This window comes from Eleginops maclovinus, chromosome 2, assembly GCF_036324505.1.
Source record: "Eleginops maclovinus isolate JMC-PN-2008 ecotype Puerto Natales chromosome 2, JC_Emac_rtc_rv5, whole genome shotgun sequence".
Taxonomy (NCBI): domain Eukaryota; kingdom Metazoa; phylum Chordata; class Actinopteri; order Perciformes; family Eleginopidae; genus Eleginops; species Eleginops maclovinus.
Window position 1 is genome coordinate 18,093,532 of NC_086350.1, and position 13,066 is coordinate 18,106,597.

The 13,066-nt window shown below is 46.1% G+C and overlaps 1 protein-coding gene across 5 annotated transcripts in view; it reads left to right on the top strand.

The window, feature by feature from the left end:
* Nucleotides 1-13,066, top strand: part of dusp8a (dual specificity phosphatase 8a) — a 41,949-nt gene that overhangs the window by 25,183 nt on the left and 3,700 nt on the right. For 3 of the 5 annotated variants that reach the window (XM_063909551.1, XM_063909564.1, XM_063909556.1), the window contains exons 4-6: nt 11,693-11,859; nt 11,947-12,106; nt 12,408-12,531. In XM_063909551.1, coding sequence (XP_063765621.1) covers nt 11,693-11,859; nt 11,947-12,106; nt 12,408-12,531 — 451 coding nt within the window. Of the gene's footprint in view, nt 1-5,565; nt 6,345-11,692; nt 11,860-11,946; nt 12,107-12,407; nt 12,532-13,066 lie in introns of those variants that run through there. The other 2 variants (XM_063909573.1, XM_063909581.1) reach the window with 2 other exon arrangements.

Here is a 13,066-nt window from a genome sequence, read left to right on the forward strand (position 1 = left end):
ATGTCACTGCTTCATTGTGGATGTGACACAATCACACACACAGTCTCCAGGGCCTGAAATGGCAGGAAAACCAACCCTGACAGCGGGTGTTGCGATAGCCGCTGCCACCATGATGTCCTGTACGCCCAAATACAATCCTCAGGGAGTAACGCCTCACTTCTGCTTCGTGCCTGTGTGACTGAAAAATTCCCATTGTGTTAGCTTTCTTGTGTTTAGTTTTTTTATTTTAGCATATTTCATTCAAACATCTGTTCCCAAAAACTTTAAATGTGGTATTACTAAATGAGAAGTTGCATTTATACTGTATTCCCCTGGAACCTCAGCGGAAATAGTTATATTCTAATCTTTCTGTCATTAAAAAACTATTATTTCCTCAGGCATCAATATGTGTTTTAGGTCAGTGGGAAAATCGGGGCTGTGTGTACAAGTCCGCTGCAGACCATGATAGAGAAACACGCTAGTTCAGTCTGACACTGTACAAGCTAATTATGAGGCAGGTAGACGTGATGCTAGGAGGCACTGAGTGTGTGTGTGTGTGTGTGTGTGTGTGTGTGTGTGTGTGTGTGTGTGTGTGTGTGTGTGTGTGTGTGTGTGTGTGTGTGTGTGTGTGTGTGTGTGTGTGTGTGTGTGTGTGTGTGTGTGTGTGTGTGTGTGTGTGTGTGTGTGTGTGTGTGTGTGTGTGTGTGTGTGTGTGTGTGTGTGTTATCAACAGAGGACCAGATGGCCTGGCTTCCAGCACTGGTGTCAGGACAGTGAGTCTGTCAGCCGTCCTGCTGCGCTGATAGGAGTTAACTAACTCGGAGACCTGCATGTCAGTCGGCATGTAGCAGCGGTACAAACTCATTAAAAACAAACTGATCCACTGTCAGCTCCTCTCTGTTGGAGCATTCGCAGTTATTACTCTGCTACCGTGTGTGTGTAGACATGCAGAAGACAATGAGAGAGCTGAGGCCTATTTTAAGTTTTATTGCCTTCAATTGCTGCAACGAAACCTTGTATATCCCAGCTCAGGACATTAGCATTTAGAATGAAATAACCATCCGTTATGCACAAGTGACCGTGTGTCGACAAACTCACCTCTGGGGAAATTAGATGGAGAAAAGGTGCGTGCACACACACACGATTAATTTTTTTTCCAATCCTGCACACTGATATGCAGGGTTCCTCCTCATATTTCACCATGCTCACTCACACACGCATTCGGATCTATATACATCCTCAGAACACAGCTGTGGGCCGTCTCACTCTTGGCTAAAATTAACTTTCACTTTACACACACACATTTCTGCACAGAGTAGGTGCACAGGCCTCACATGCATCCCGCATACTGTAAGCACATGCCTGCGGTGGCCAGCAGCATTTCATTTTGAGGCTTAACAGCCCCCCCCCTTTTCCACCATGCACACACACTGCTGAACATCTCCAACTGGGGATTTTTGAGTAGTTCATCTGGTTTATGAGGACCCGTCTGGTCCTGAAAGCCCCCCTTGGTGCGTTTGATATCTTACCCTCTTCTCTTTCTGTGTGTGTGTGTGTGTGTGTGTGTGTGTGTGTGTGTGTGTGTGTGTGTGTGTGTGTGTGTGTGTGTGTGTGTGTGTGTGTGTGTGTGTGTGTGTGTGTGTGTGTGTGTGTGTGTGTGTGTGTGTGTGTGTGTGTGTGTGTGTGTGTGTGTGTGTGTGTGTGTGTGTGTGTGTGTGTGTGTGTGTGTGTGTGTACAGTATGCGCTTGGTTGAGAGAATATATCTGTGTGTGCAAACTCATTTGTGGCCAGTGAGATTTACTGCTGCAGTGGCCCCGGGTGCTGGGCTCCTCCCAGGGGGTTAAGTTGTTTGGAGGGCAGGGGGTCTTCTGCCTGACTGAAGGCCTCCCTCCAGGCTGCACAGATAGAGATGAAACTAGCACACGCATGACCAAGTAGAGCATCAGTGCGCCCTTAATGGCATACACCCCCCCACTTCCTGCCTGCTCTTTACATCTGAGATGCCTCCCTCCATCTTCCTCTTGTCTCCTACCCCCCCCCCCCCCCTCAACCTTTCTTTATGATGTCATCGACTCTTGTTATTGTTCTGAAAACAGGCGAGGAGGGAGTTCTAATACATTTTATAGTTTGACATTTTTTAAATTGGTGCAATACTAAAGCAAAAATAATAACATAGGGAATAGAGAATTTACATGTGCGGGCACGCTCTGCATTTGAGTTTTTTTAATGCAACATTTACCTAAATAAAATAAATAAATAATTATCTTAAACTAGAAAAGTACCTGATTTTGATCAACACAAATACTGTATAGACGTATAATGAATTAACAAAGCATTCAATTGCTTATTCACACACACACACACACACACACACACACACACACACTGCAGCTCTAACGTTCTCTTGCAATATGACTACATCATTTCGGCTACCATCTCCCTATGGATTCAAACAGCCCCCAATTACTTCCAGCACCCCAAGCTACCTAATCTCCCTCCCCCCCGCTCTCCTCCATCACCTCCCCCATCCTCAATTGCTCCCTCTCTCCATCCATCCTCCCTTCTCTCTCCCCTGGTGACTACCTCACCCCCCAGGCATGGCAGCTGTGTTCTCCTGTAGGCATTACATCACTGCAAGAGCAGCCTTGTTACTGATCCCCTGACAACCAACACTATCAACACACACACACACACACCAATACACATGTACATACAGACGCATACAAACACACCCTTTTGCACATATGATTGTATTTACGCATGTTGGAAAAAATAACTGTCTACCCATCCCGTCTCAACCCTGCAGCAAGGTCCTCTCTTGTGTTCCTTTCACCTTGCTCTGTTCATCCGTCTCACACATGGTGCACACACACACAAAGATGAAGTCACACACACATTAACTCATCACCCTAACCTGGCCTATCCGGAGAATGACGTCTCTTTTTCCTGTGATATCCTGACAGATGATCCGTGGTGTCGGGTGGCATTCCTGTCACTGCATGTCTCACCGGGGAGGGAAGAGGGTACTAACGAAATATTCTAAATGAAGACTATTTTATATATTTCATTATGAATACAAACCTATATGCTATTTTTTGATGTAGAATAAACATCTCGATAGAAGAAATTATTGTTTGAGACTGATTAGTGTAAATTTAGTTAAATTTCCCAAGAGCGACACGTTTCTCTTCACAGCAATCAACACATTTATTTGTACACATGTACGTTATGCATCAGCAATGGAACAGCATCTAGGAGTTTGGCCAAATCTATGGCAAAACCTAAGGACCCAAGTAAAGATTTTACTGACAGCAAGGAAGAAGCACATCCTTTCCTTTTATCCTCCTCTGCCCTTCTTTACACAGCAAGCACCTCCCTGGATCACACCTGCCAATAATTCAGTCAGTGATGCATTTGCATTCACTATACCTGTGATCCAACTTCACAAAACAACAACAAAAAATGAAATAAAAATATATTTAACATCTTATACTCTGTACACCCATTACCTGTGCCAGTAGCATCAAACAAACCTTGTGTACTTGTGTACTAACTTCTCTCTTTCTGCCTCACGCAGCTCATCTCCCCTTCTCTCCCCCTCTCTGTTTTGGCTGGGCACTTTGTAAACTGTCCGTCGTCCCAGTAACAAGTCCCTCTACCATTAAAGCATGCTCTAAATCAAAGAGATGTCAGGGGGAGGGTGGAGGTAGGGGGTGTCCGGAGTGACCGTCCCACCTATTCCTGTCGCGGCAGGGCACACATGTGCGGTCAATAAAGAAGGCCTGGCTGTCATTTATAGAATCTTGGCTGTAATCCTCTAATTAACACGCCTACTATTCTGGGCCTTGTTACCCTGCTGAGGACTGGGGGAGGAGGAGGAGGAGGAGGAGGAGGAGGACGACAGGGGTGTAAAGAAAGTGAAGGCATGGTGTTTGCTTTAGGAACTTTGACTATAAAAACACCACTTTGTTTTGTTGCTGTTGGCCTCCACCGCTCCGTGCATGTGTTTTTCAGATTTTGTTTTACGGCTTCGAGACACACAGACAAAACAACCAAACCAAGGTGTGGACTCAAACCGGGGTGATGATCGGTGTCTTTTTTTAAGTGTAGTGACCCTGGTTGACCAATGTGGAGTGCCACGCTTGCTCCAAACCATCTTAAAATGAGGAACAAAGTGTGTGTCTGTGTCACCATTGGTTCTTGTTTTCGACATCCTCCCTAAACCATGTCTGCATTTTTCACAAAGCTCATCATCACCAAGTGACCTATTTCTTCTCCGTCTCTCAATGACCCGCTGTTGAACAGAGGGTGACGTAAGGCTGTTCTCACCCGTGTGTGATCATTCAGGGGTCTGCAGCGATGACATGAGGTCAGTCCGTTTGCATGCAGCTGGCCCCCTCACCAGACATCTTGTATAAGCTTATTTGCCCTTTTTTTAGAGTGGCAATGACTTAATGGACTTGAAGCCCATCTGACCCTGTTTTAATGTAATCAGTGTACCATGATGTCTCCAGACAGACAAACAGGACATCTGACTGACCCAAAGTTGTTGTTTTTACGAATTAGTGCTATTTATTTCCAGCGATAAGTTGAACCACCTTACATGGCCAGTTATACAAACCTATAGTTAAATGTAAGGGCTTTAGAATGTATTTAAAATAGCAGTTTTTGCATTATAATTCAGTCTCCTCCAGTGGGAATGTTGAAACATTTGCTGCTTCCATAGCTGGACTTGTGGCCTGCGTGTTTGTCATTCCGTAGTAAAGTACCAGAAGTCTGTGGCCTGTCAAATGGGATGATAGCTGCCGACCACAAGCTTGTTTGGTCTTCTCATCACCTCCAGTCTCTCCGTGCTCTTGAGTCTGCTTTCCTTACTTCTCTACAGATTCCCTTTCTCTCTCCTCTCCTCTCATCCCCAAACACGAGAACACGGTGTCCAAAGACAGGCGAGTTAGACATGAACCAGCACAGGAAACATGGTGAAGTCACACACATTCCCTCACCTTCAGAGACAAATCAGCTTTCAACACACTGACAGTCTTAATCCCCCCGCTCTGCAGTCAGTGTAATGTGCTTCCAAGCTACAGCACATTTAAGGCAATCAGCCTTATGTAGGTATTCAGCCTCTGCTTACTGATAAAGCTTTATTAAATGTGCATAATCTTGTTTGCCACAATGAATATTAAAGTGATACAGGGAATTAGAAAAAGCATCTATTTGCATCTCATGTTTTTATAATTGAAGTTTACAAACCTTAAGCAAATGTAATCTAAACAATCATTTTATCACGCACATCAACACAAGCATTTCCATCTCTGACCTGAATAATAGATAACAGATGATATTAAGAGTGGTAGCAGCGTGTATGTTTTATGCTAACCGTAATATAGCTGTGTCTTAGCCTCCATCCAGTTAGGCCCCTGAGGTGGCTGCATATTTGTTGTGTGAGTAAGGAATGTGGTTACATGCCTTAGACATTAGCTATGACGGAGCGCTGGCTCCACAAGAGAGGGAGGGTGCAAGGGAGGTAGCAGAGGAAGCAGAGGAGGGAGGGAGGGAAGAGTCTGAGCTCACGGCAAGTGAGCTCATTCACCCCCAGAGCTCGAGGAGAGAGTACAGCTCCGTCATCCTCTTTTGCCGAGAGAAAGAGCGAGAGAGAGAGAGAGGAGGAGGGAGTGAGTGGGAGGAGTGTAAGGCAGCGACTGAGCGAATGAGAGACCGGGAGAGCAGAGCAGCACAACAATAGTGGGCTGCTCTTCTGGCTGTGGACTCACAGAGACAGAGAGAGCGCTGAGAGAGACACACAGACTCTCTGTGGCCAGCTGCAGGCACATTACAGCTGGCTTAAACGCACAGACAATACAGACTACACACTTTTGTTTTTCCTCCTGCTCTCTATGCGGTGAACATTCTTCCCAAAAACCACAGAATTGCTGAATTTTGACGCACAGGCATTTCAGGAATTTTTGTGGTCACTGCATGGAATTTTTGGCCATACTGTAGGTGGACTTGTGGAGCGTGTTCACAGACATTTTGGACTAGTTTTTGTTGTACTGGGTCTGTTCTCAGAGGGTCGCTGTCTGGACACTGGAACAGCTGACCTAACGTAGAGTGGACTTGAGCATCAGCAGGAGTTTTCTTCGACTTCGGATTTCTCCTCTCAGAACATTTTCCATTTGGTGGTGTGTGACACAGAGAGTGTTCTGGGGGATGCCGCTGGATGTGGTGATCGCCCCACCAGAGGACTGTTTTTGGCCAGACCTGCAGGACACAGACATGAGGCTGAAGATCAGGGTCCGCCGAATGAAGGAAGGCAGAGAGCTACGAGGTGTGTATCCACCTGGATTCAGATCAAAAAGAAGTGGTGTGTGTGTGTGTTTGTGCTCAGTAATAAGAATATGAGAACATCCCAATGCTGAGGAAGTTGGCCTTTGTGTACAGAGCTATCATCCATAGTAAAGGCAGAGTATGATGTCATACCATATAATCAGTGAAGTTGCTGGGGATCTGGCTGTAAAAGTCTCCACTGTTGCATCAAGCTGAAGGAGTGTGTTTGAGGGGGAAAGCCCCCTGATAACACTGCAGATGAGTACAAAGGCACAGCGGGCTCTCAGGTTATGAGGTATTCCAGTCCAGGCACGCTGCAAAGGAAAGATGTGAATCGAATTTTAAGGACTTGTGGATCGATACTGCTTTTTTTTTTGCCAAACATTTTAATGGTTTTCCCACCTTATTGTTTCTGCAGCTATGTGTTTAGAGAGCCAGGGTAGGAAAAAGAGGAGTAAGGGGATGACATTATAAGGACAAGAAGCGATGAAGAGGAAGGAGAGAAGAGAAAAAAGGGCCCTGGGGGGGGATGAGAGCCGTGACCCGCGGTATGACATAGTGCTCATGCTCTCTCAGCCTGTGGTCATTGAGATGTAAAACTATCACAAAGGCTCTTTCTTTTTATCTTTCTTCTCCTCTGCTCTTGGCTTTTCTCTCGCCCCTGCTCCCTCTCTCGCTCTGCAGAATGGTGTCTTGTGGAGATCATGTTATCAATATGTGTGCAGTGTGCACTGCAGGTGTTTAACATAACACCTTTCACACAGAGCTCTGAGGCACTGCAGAGCTGTAGAGCTGGGGGGAAGATCATTATTAAACCAGCACTGAAACGCTTATTGCACCAAACATCTATCCAGACATTACAGTGCCGGCGGGAATATAGCTGGATCATAACTGTATGAGAATATGGGGATAAAGTTTGCATGCAAATGTGGATCACAAAGCCAGTTTAAAGCAGTCAGTACAGCAACACCTGCCACACTTCCCACTGATAGCTGTTCCTTTGTGCGTCCCTACAAGGCTGTGCAGCTGGAGGTGTCAAAGTCATTCCTTTCACTCACACAAAGCTAACTAAAAACCAAATCACACGTTTGCCATCAGCAGGTGAAAATAGGATTGTGTCTGTCACGGGTTATTTTGAGGCCCTTCAGCATGCCTCTGTAGGAATAGACCTGTGAAAGAAGTCTCAATTAGAGGAAGGGTTTATAGTCCTGTATTGCATTAACACGTTCCTGCTGAAGCAGCGTTTGATCAAAGTGACGGACCCCTGCTATCTTCCTGCTGAGATAGAGGAACGTTTCACCATCAGGATAACACACTTATCATGCAGAAATTCCCCACCATCATCAACCTGACACCCTGTGCAGAAAGCAATGACATCATCCCCCTACCTCATCTATGGGCTGTCGATCTACACCATTCTGACAGACTCTACCCCCCCATCAACCACACACACACACACACACTCTCAATGCCTCAGCCTTTGTAGAGCTGAGTGGGACATGTGTGCAATGATGTCATGTTTGGAGGGTGAGGGATGGAGGTGGTTGGGTGGGGGGGGGGGGGGGGGTCACATTGAGATGCTAATGTCGCCTCTGAGTGGAGGGGACAGCTGGAGGGGAGCAGAGGATGGCGTCATGTCTCCCCCAATATGAACTGCAGACGCGATGGGGGGGGGGGGGGGGACTCATTCAGGCAGATCAATGCCCCCAAGCTGCAGAAGGGTGTGTGTGTGTGTGCACCCCCTCTCCATTAACAGACGAGGGCAACTGAAAGCTACACAGTGTCTGAAACACACACACACACACACACAAACAGGAGAGAGGGCGGGGGGGAGGCTGTATTGACGAGGCAGTCAATAGTACCAACAGCAGTGATGTAACTGCACAGCACCCATTAACCATCACAGCCCAGCAGGTGTTGGGTGTCTCCGTTTGTCCGTTCAATATCTCCGGGATTCCACTTCCATTCGTCTCTCGGCATCGATTCCAGCTGCAGCAGAGCCCTAAAAAGCTCAGAATTTTGATCGAAATATCTTTTACAGAATCTTTATGTCTGTGGGAGAATAAACTGTACCTCTTTTAAAATAGAAATGTGAGCATGTAGTTGTAGAAAATGTCTGCGGAATATGGAGGAGGAACCAGAAACAAAGGAGGCCTGAGTGCTGGGCTCTGACAGGGCAGGAGAGGAAAATAAGCAGTTGCATAAATGATGAAGTGGGCAGAGGAAAACGGAAAAAGGAAGTCAGCGCTGGCTCGCTCTGCAGCATGCGACACAGTGCCCTCTTTCCCGGTTGTTGTGTGTTGTCTTTCTTGCCAAATGTTCTTTTTTTCAAAGTGTGTGTTGAAAATTGGGTTACTCACATCCTGTGCGAGGACATTTTCCAGAGTGATACATGACATAGCGCTGTGGAGAATCAGATCAGCAAGCTTGAAAATAAATAGGACTGTGTGGCACATGATCGTGACCTCAGCGTGTGACTTGAAATGACGACAGCCAATATTTCTGACAATATTTCTGACAAGCAGAATTTTTTTTTTTTTCTTATGAAATTTGAGTAGCACAGCTAGCATGAAGACACCACATGATTAAACTGACACTGAACCCAGTTTGATCTCTTTGATTTTTAATACATCAGTGTAGGTCTCTTCTGATTATCCTTAAGGTGAACTCATCTCTCCCTGTTGACTTTCTGATGTCATCGTCAAGGACAGCTGTGCTGGTGTGTGTCACGGGTTATTTTCAGTGACCTCAGTGTGAGTGTACAATGTGTGTGTGCTTTGATTGGGATGGAAGGGTGTGTCATGGTTGTCTTCTGGAGAATGTGAGGCTGTGTCTCTTTGGGTTATTTTGTGCTCTGTGTTGTGTGTTTTGTCTGCCCTCTGGGTGCTCAGTGTCTGTGTGTGTTTTATTCCATCTTGACAGCGCTCGGGGGCGACACGATGAGCCAACTGTCGTCAACATCAAGGCCCTCCCCTTGCTGCCATGGCAACCCTGAAGTAGAGTGGGGGGGTCAGGTGATGAAGTGACAATAACGTGCTATCTCCTGTGCGACTGATGTCCGTGTAAAGCTTTGACTACAGGGAAGCTGTTTGTAAATGTTGACGTCATGTCACTGTAATGTAATGGCTCTTAAAAAAACAGGCACGCTCACTCAGTCCGGCTCTCTTATCTCTGACTTCAGTTCCCCTTCATGCCAGAAACCTCTTACTCACACACACTGGCGTTCCTTCCTGCTTTATTTAACCCCGGGTGACGTCAGCTACAGTGATCACCGCTGTAATTATTAATCCAGACGAACACTGGATCAAAGGGCAAGAGTATTTTTCATTCATGCGTTCACTTCCGTTCACACAAACACACTGGACACTTTCTCTGCTGCGGTAGACACACACACACGCTGTCTCCACTGTGGAACGTCCTGTCTTAGGTCCTTTTAACAACTCTCTAACAATGTCCTCACTTACAAAAGGGAAATGGTTGCCGTGTGACGTGAGGCTTTTCCTGTTGATTTAACCGTCTCCAAGAACACACCGCTTCCTCTCACTGATACAGTATATATGTAGCAACATTTATTTTCTTAGCATGTGTGTGTGTGTAGATGTGAGTGTGTGCAGGCCCCACACCAGCAGCTTGGGAACAGTGAAACCAGGAAGAAAGCCTTCAGAGATCTTCCCTTCCTCCCTCTGTTTTATCAATCACTGACAGAAGCACCTCCCATCGGATCTCTAGAAAGAGGCGCTGGTGGAAATTGTACAGAAAAGCAAAGTATAAAGCCCAATTGTGAACTACAAATAGCTTTATTGTCTACTCTCGAGAGGCATTAAGCTGTCCTCTCTGTATCTTATTTATCTGATCACTCTTTCTACATCCATGCATCTACCCTTCCCTCCACTCCACCCCTCTATGTGGAGCGCTGATGTCATTGCTCTGCCGGTTGCCATTAATAGCTGGAAACAGACAACCCTTCTTGAAGTTGCTTTTAAAGGGACAGTGCTTCCCAGAACACCTCATCAGGATGCACCCAGCTCCAGAAGCTGTTGTGAAATATCACAAAAATACAGAAGCAGCTGAACATTTTGCACAACCCTAAATGTGCAGCTTTCAGGATCACATATCTGTTGAATGCATGCTGCTGCCACTGTGTGTGTGTGTGTGTGTGTGTGTGTGTGTGTGTGTGTGTGTGTGTGTGTGTGTGTGTGTGTGTGTGTGTGTGTGTGTGTGTGTGTGTGTGTGTGTGTGTGTGTGTGTGTGTGTGTGTGTGTGTGTGTGTGTGTGTGTGTGTGTGTGTGTGTGTGTGTGTGTGTGTGTGTGTGTGTGTGTGTGTGTGTGTGTGTGTGTGTGTGTGTGTGTGTGTGTGTTGGCCAGACTTTGCTACATGAGTAGCGCAGCTGGGTGTGTGTTACAACAGAAGGCAATGTCCTGCCTGTGCTGTGCTGTGTGTGCTACTTTAGAACAGTGATGTCACGTCTCACTCATTCACTCTCACTCTGAGTGTGTGTGTGTGTGTGTATGTCCCAGATTGGGTCAGTCAGGGCTGAACTTAGATTAGGTTCTAATCGACTTTCTGGAGCTCAGGGTTTCCTTAAAGCACTCACTTCTACACACTCCTCAGCGAGGTCATTACCCTCTCTTCCGCACACTTTACCCCGACCTCCTTTTGTTGGCCCCTACCCTATAGTTATACAACCGCCGTATTGCAGAGTAATGGTGTGTGTGTGTGCGTGTGCGTGAGTGAGTGCGTGTGTGTGTTTGTGCGCGTGCAGGAGCAGGGGCAAGCAGGGCATAATGTAGTTTGAGGATTCCCAGGCATTGAGAGTGAATATTCAGCATTATGCAAAAATGCGGTCAGTGTATCTTCTTGGAGAGTATCAACTTGTTAACATGCATATGTATGACCGTGCATGTGTGCGAGTGTGTGTGTGCTGTGCGGTTGTCAGGGGGATGTTACTGGGCCTCTGTCCTGACCCTGCACCTGTGGCCTCTCTCATTCTCCCAGCCTGACGCAATGCACTGCTACAGGACATGAGCTCATGCAGGAAACAGAGCCACACACACACACACACATACACATATGCCAAAAGTGGAGCCGCCTGCCTCTTAAAGGGCCAGATACACACATTCCTGGCCGCCCAGCAGTCAACCTAACTCGCGCACAGAAGCACAGAGAGCCTCTTCTTTGCTCCTGTTGCACTACCCAGACTTTGTATCCCAGATTCACCTCTTAAAAGCCCACAGAGCAGTGTGTTTGCTCTGCTAATGGGGGGGCAATGTTCTCGCTGACTTCATTACGGCCTTTCTGCAGAGTTCCCAGTGTGTTGTGTGACTTCTCTGTAGAAAATCATTAGTGTACCTAACGGGTTCTCTCCTTCTCTTCTTTCTCTGCAGGAGGTTTTGCTGCCTTCTCCTCCTGTTTCCCCGGCCTATGTGAAGGGAAACCTGCCACTGCTCTTCCTATGAGCTTGTCCCAGCCCTGCCTGCCTGTGGCTAATGTAGGGCCCACTCGCATCCTGCCACACCTCTACCTGGGCTCACAGAAGGACGTCCTCAACAAGGTAGAGTTTACTTTGCATCATTGAAAGACCTTGTTATTGTCACAAAGCAATAAAACATGACCTTGAACTTGTATTTTATCTCTGCAGGATCTTATGGCTCAGAATGGAATCACCTATGTGTTGAATGCCAGCAACACCTGCCCCAAGCCAGACTTCATCAGCGAGAGCAACTTCATGCGCATCCCGGTTAACGACAACTACTGTGAGAAGCTGCTTCCCTGGCTGGACAAAACCAATGAATTCATAGGTAAGACAAAAGGAACTTGTATCAAAAACACTAAGGACTAGCTGTAGAAAGCACAAACGTTACTGAGCGAAGTGTGTTCATGAGGAAGTGAATTCATCTCAAGTCAAGATGGCCTGGATATTTAACAACTCATATCCACACTCTGTCACGGTTAATAAACGTTCACTTATGAAACAATAGCGGCATAACAGGTCCGTTCAGGTGTCCCCATGTACTCTTCCAGGAAATGTCAGTTAGCTTTTCAATACATTTTCTCCTGCTATACATGTGTATTCATACCTGTGCGTCCCCCCCCCAACAGACAAAGCAAAGGTGTCAAACTGCAGAGTTATTGTGCACTGCCTGGCTGGAATCTCGCGTTCAGCAACCATCGCCATCGCATACATCATGAAGACAATGGGCCTGTCATCAGATGATGCCTACAGGTAGGCTTGCTCCTCCCACACACCACCAGCTGTGCTAAGGAGTCAGCCCGAGCTAAAAGGCAACTCGCTGTTGAGAGTAATGCTAGACGATTTTGTCAACCACCCCCTCCCAGTCTTGAGAAGTGAAATTGTTCGATGCCTTTCAGGAAACAGTGTGTATACAAGAGGGTTATTGTGCGTCAGTTAAACGCTTCTACTGTCACACAGTTTGTTTTGTTTTTTTAATGAAAAATAGCAGTTTACACTAATTGATATTTTTACATAATATATACATTTAGATTTTATGTAACATCCTTTATTGACATCTTTGTTCTCACTCAAACAAAATCTTAAAAATAATAAACCACCTCCGCTAAAATCTAATAATGAAAACCAATAAACAAATCAAACAAATTAAACAAATCATATGAGAAGAAATAATGTTCATTTTTCTCACACTAAATAAAGCAATTTCTATGCTTTCAAAAAACAAAAATAAGTCAAATTCTTCAGATGAGGGGAAAAAACTGTTCACTGGCCTTGTTAAAACTGCTTT